Raw genomic sequence first — 5480 nt, forward strand, 5'->3', positions numbered from 1 at the left:
GGTGAGTGTGATAAGTAAGTTGAGTGACAGGTAAGGAAAGTGTGACAGGGAAAAAAGAGTGACAGAGAGGGAGAATATGACAGGGAAAGTGTCACAGGGAAGGTTAGTGTGACAGGTAAGTTGAACAACAAAGAGAAAAAAGTGTAATAGATAAGGAAAATGTGTTAAGGAGAAAAAGCAAGTGTGTGATGAGTGTGACACAGAGGTGGAATATAACAGAGATGGTTACAGAAAGAATGTGACAAGACTATTTTGTGACAGGTAAAGAGAGTGTGACAGGAAGATGCACGTGACAGAGAGGAAGAGTGTGACATCAGAGAAAAACAAGTGTGCTGAGTGTGGGGTTAACAGAGAGGTAGAGTGTGACATCAGAAGAAACAAGTGTGCTTGGTGTGGGGTTAACAGAGAGGTAGAGTGTGACATCAGAGGAAACAAGTGTGCTTGGTGTGGGGTTAACAGAGAGGTAGAGTGTGACATCAGAAAAAACAAGTGTGCTTGGTGTGGGGTTAACAGAGAGGTAGAGTGTGACATCAGAGAAAACAAGTGTGCTGAGTGTGGGATTAACAGAGAAGTAGAGTGTGACATCAGAGAAAACAAGTGTGCTGAGTGTGGGATTAACAGAGAGATAGAGTGTGACATCAGAGAAAACAAGTGTGCTTGGTGTGGGGTTAACAGAGAGGTAGAGTGTGACATCAGAGAAAACAAGTGTGCTGAGTGTGGGATTAACAGAGAGATAGAGTGTGACATCAGAGAAAACAAGTGTGCTGAGTGTGGGGTTAACAGAGAGGTAGAGTGTGACATCAGAGGAAACAAGTGTGCTGAGTGTGGGATTAACAGAGAAGTAGAGTGTGACATCAGAGAAAACAAGTGTGCTGAGTGTGGGATTAACAGAGAGGTAGAGTGTGACATCAGAGAAAAACAACTGTGCTTGGTGTGGGGTTAACAGAGAGGTAGAGTGTGACATCAGAGAAAACAACTGTGCTTGGTGTGGGGTTAACAGAGAGGTAGAGTGTGACATCAGAGAAAAACAACTGTGCTTGGTGTGGGGTTAACAGAGAGGTAGAGCGTGACATCAGAGAAAAACAAGTGTGCTGAGTGTGGGGTTAACAGATAGGTAGAGGGCGACATCAGAGAAAACAAGTGTGCTTGGTGTGGGGTTAACAGAGAGGTAGAGTGTGACATCAGAGAAAAACAAGTTTGCTGAGTGTGGGATTAACAGAGAGGTAGAATGTGAAATCAGAGAAAACAAGTGCGCTGAGTGTGGGATTAACAGAGAGATAGAGTGTGACATCAGAGAAAACAACTGTGCTTGGTGTGGGGTTAACAGAGAGGTAGAGTGTGACATCAGAGAAAACAACTGTGCTTGGTGTGGGGTTAACAGAGAGGTAGAGTGTGACATCAGAGAAAACAACTGTGCTTGGTGTGGGGTTAACAGATAGGTAGAGGGCAACATCAGAGAAAACAACTGTGCTGGGTGTGGGATTAACAGATAGGTAGAGTGTGAGATCAGAGAAAACAAGTGTGCTGAGCGTGGGGTTAACAGATAGGTAGAGGGCGACATCAGAGAAAACAAGTGTGCTGGGTGTGGGGTTAACAGAGAGGTAGAGTGTGACATCAGAGAAAACAACTGTGCTTGGTGTGGGGTTAACAGATAGGTAGAGGGCGACATCAGAGAAAACAACTGTGCTGGGTGTGGGATTAACTGAGAGGTAGAGTGTGACATCAGAGAAAACAAGTGTGTTGGGTGTGGGGTTAACAGAGAGGTAGAGCATGACATCAGAGAAAACAACTGTGCTGGGTGTGGGATTAACTGAGAGGTAGAGTGTGACATCAGAGAAAACAAGTGTGCTGAGTGTGGGATTAACAGAGAGGTAGAGTGTGACATCAGAGAAAACAAGTTTGCTGAGTGTGGGATTAACAAAGAGGTAGAGAGTGACATCAGAGAAAACAAGTATAATTTCTAAGAAAAAAGACTTTGTTACACTACTAATTTTTCTGTGGTTTCACTCAATGCTGAGGTCATCAACAACAATGTAATTACAGTTACAGTCCTTCTCTGGACTAATGGACAGATGATGGAAAAAAGACAGTTTCATACAAAGTTATTTGTGGGAGTTAATTACCATGTAACTTTGGACAATCTTCAGAACACAGACTAATAGGTGGATGGGCATCTTGAATCTTGCATAACTTACTTTAATGTTGATGTAGCTGGAATAAAAAAAACCCAAAACCTGCTCACTACCATTTATTTTGTCAAAAAAAAAAAAGTTTAAGAAATATAAGATAAAGGCTGTATGAATGTTTATGTCTAAAATTTCTTGGTTTCTTGCTGTGAAAGTTTATTATGGATTTAAAACCGAAGTGAATATGAAAATCTGTGAGTGATAAGGCTGCTCATAAGAAAATAATTAATAAAATATATCAAGAAACAAGAGGCCTGGGGGACCGAAAGGGTCACGTAAGTAAATTCACAAACAGAAACGACTGGAATTTATGTGTAGTCTAAAGAAGAGAAAATGAGAAATGTCTGTACAGTGACAGAAGAGTTTACTCGAAGTTGTAACTCATCATTGTAAAAATTCCATGATATAACGATGACCTAATACCCTATTGTAAACTTCGCCCCCTCCCCAGAGAGAAATGTGAGACCCTGCTTTCATTAACAATTTTGTAAAGCCCCTCTTGATCCTTCCATCCATAAACAGTATTTGACTCTATCATATTTTAGTATATAAAAGAAGATTTCAGTTAATTTGACCATTTTGGCCCTACCCATTGGCTCTTGCAGGCCAGCCAACATCATGTCATCAAGTTGTCATCCTGTACAAATAATTCTAACAAAGTCTGAACTATTCCCAATGGAAAATAAATAATCATGCTTGGGACTGTGCAGCTTTTTCTATATAAACTATAGTAAATTTACCCATTTTTGGCCCGGTCCCTCAAGCCCTTTGGGGTACGAACTATGTGATTTAGTTCACATTTGGCAATGGAAGGTTGCTGTAAAATTTCCTTGCAATCCGTTCAGAGATTTTCCAGAAAAATAAAAAATGTTAAAAAAACTTATGAACATACATTGGGCTCCGTCAAAACATGGAAAATATAATAATGATAAAAAATATGGTTTATAAATATAAGTGTGTTTTAGTCGGATTTGGTATACACATATCTGTTTTCTGAGACAACAAGGGTACACGGACATAAAAATACTGTTTTACTTAATTGTCCAGAATGGCTATATCTGCAATCTAATTGGCCAAGTATTTCAGCTATTGAAGAGAGCTTCTCTCCTGATCGGCTACCCATATGGCAGGTGTTTTCTCATCTTATCTCACTAATTGCGACCTATCTTTTACATTAATTTGGTTCTCTATGCTTGAACTTTTAATTTTATTCGCGGTAATTTCATGACAACCTTATCTAGACGTCTATATTATTAGAAAACTAGTACAGTACATCAAACACGGTGGAGACCACGGTAGAATTAAATCCTAGTCAAAACCTTATTCCATTACCTAACTAGCTATAAACCTCTATTATTTGTCTACTGAATTACATCATAATCACCATGTACACAGATGTGCAAAACCTAGTACAGATTCTGCTCATACACAGTACTGGAAAAGTGAGAATGTTTGTGAGGCTATGTTTATAAGCTTACTTTAAGAATGGAATGAAATTGCAAAAAACAGATACTTTTGAAAAATAAACTAAAAGAAAAAGTGAGAGGGTGAAACATTTCATGACAATAATATCCTTTTTGTTTCAAGGTTTTTGAAAAACAAAGAAATTTGATCCATTAATGAAAACAAAACTGGAAAAAAAGTTTAATAGTAAGTTACGATTCCCAGAAAACCGAAAACTCTACCGATCTGACATCAGGCTATCTGTGAGAGCCCGGAGCAGCTACAGAGGATATATAACCATCAGTAAATGGAATGATGAAATATTTACAGGCTTTGCTAAATTGCCCAGAGAAAACTTAAGACAAAAACCTTATTTTCTATGAAATCTTGTTTAAGTAACCATAGGAAAATTTCACCTGCCTGACTGTACCGTACAGTAGTTACTGTATAATTAATGAGTCCTTTGTCTATACAATTTCTGTCCTACAAAATGCATGAAGATTTTTCCTTCATTTTTTAACATAGTGCTACATCAGTCTGTGAGGGGCCAGTTTTATTATAAGTGTAGCTTTGAAAAATACATGAGGCCATTAGAGTAACACACAGATCACTATGGGCTAAGTAACCAACACTTTATGTCCAGGAGGCTGAATTTCCAGTCTACCATCCCTCATCACAATTAAAAATCTATAAGCTATGTCAAAATGTACAAACAAAAACAGAAGTAAATTATTTAGGAGGTGTAAATCCATTTTCTAATAATTCTTTTCTCCATAATTCAGATACCTCAATTAAAGGAAACATGTTGAGACAATAATGTTTATCTCTTGTTGTAAAATGTGGTAATCAGGACTGAAAATAATTACAAAACCTGTAAATAACAGACAACTGTTTATAATGGACACTTGCATTTGAAGAAAACCTGTAAATTACAGCCAACTTTCTATAATGGACATATATATTTAATGAAAGCATATAAATACATTTCATGAAAACCTATAGATAACAGACAACTGTTTATAATGGTCATCTGTATTTAATGAAATCCTGTAAATAATAGCCAACTGTTTGTGATGTTTCTAATATCTATATCCTTGACACCTGTATATACTGGACATCATTATATCCTTGACACCTGTATATACTGGACATCATTATATCCTTGACACCTGTATATACTGGACATCATTATATCCTTGACACCTGTATATACTGGACATCATTATATCCTTGACACCTGTATATACTGGACATCATTATATCCTTGACACCTGTATATTCTGGACATCATTATATCCTTGACACCTGTATATACTGGACATCATAATATCCTTGACATTTTATATTCTGGACATCATTATATCCTTGACACCTGTATATACTGGACATCATAATATCCTTGACATTTTATATTCTGGACAATTTTGTATACTAGACTCTGTCATATATAAACATCATTATATACTAGATACCTGTATACTAGACACCTGTATACTAGACACCTGTAAACTAGACACCTGTAAACTAGACATCGTAAACTAGACACCTGTATATTAGACACCTGTATACTCGACACCTGTATACTAGACACCTGTATATTAGACACCTGTATACTCGACACCTGTATACTAGACACCTGTAAACTAGACACCTGTATACTCGACACCTGTATACTAGACACCTGTATACTAGACACCTGTATACTAGACACCTGTGTACTAGACACCTGTATACTAGACACCTGTATACTAGACACCTGTAAACTAGACACCTGTAACCTAGACACCTGTATGCTAGACACCTGTATACTAGACACCTGTAAACTCGACACCTGTATGCTAGACACCTGTA

The 5480-nt window shown here is 37.7% G+C and overlaps 1 protein-coding gene across 1 annotated transcript; it reads left to right on the top strand.

Moving 5' to 3' along the window:
- Positions 1-283: 283 nt before the first annotated feature.
- LOC132543567 (zinc finger protein 214-like) lies at positions 284-943 on the top strand. Its single transcript, XM_060207082.1, has one exon. The coding sequence runs from the start codon at positions 284-286 to the stop codon at positions 941-943; it is 660 nt and encodes a 219-aa protein (XP_060063065.1).
- The last annotated feature ends 4537 nt before the right edge of the window (positions 944-5480 follow it).

Source organism: Ylistrum balloti, unplaced genomic scaffold (assembly GCF_031769215.1).
Source record: "Ylistrum balloti isolate Yb309-2 unplaced genomic scaffold, AGI_CSIRO_Ybal_v1 Utg369758, whole genome shotgun sequence".
In the NCBI taxonomy this organism is placed as follows: Eukaryota; Metazoa; Mollusca; class Bivalvia; order Pectinida; family Pectinidae; genus Ylistrum; species Ylistrum balloti.

Coding starts and splice junctions, on each gene's coding strand:
- LOC132543567 (XM_060207082.1), top strand. CDS start 284: ATGCACGTGACAGAGAGGAAGAGTGTGACATCAGAGAAAAACAAGTGT.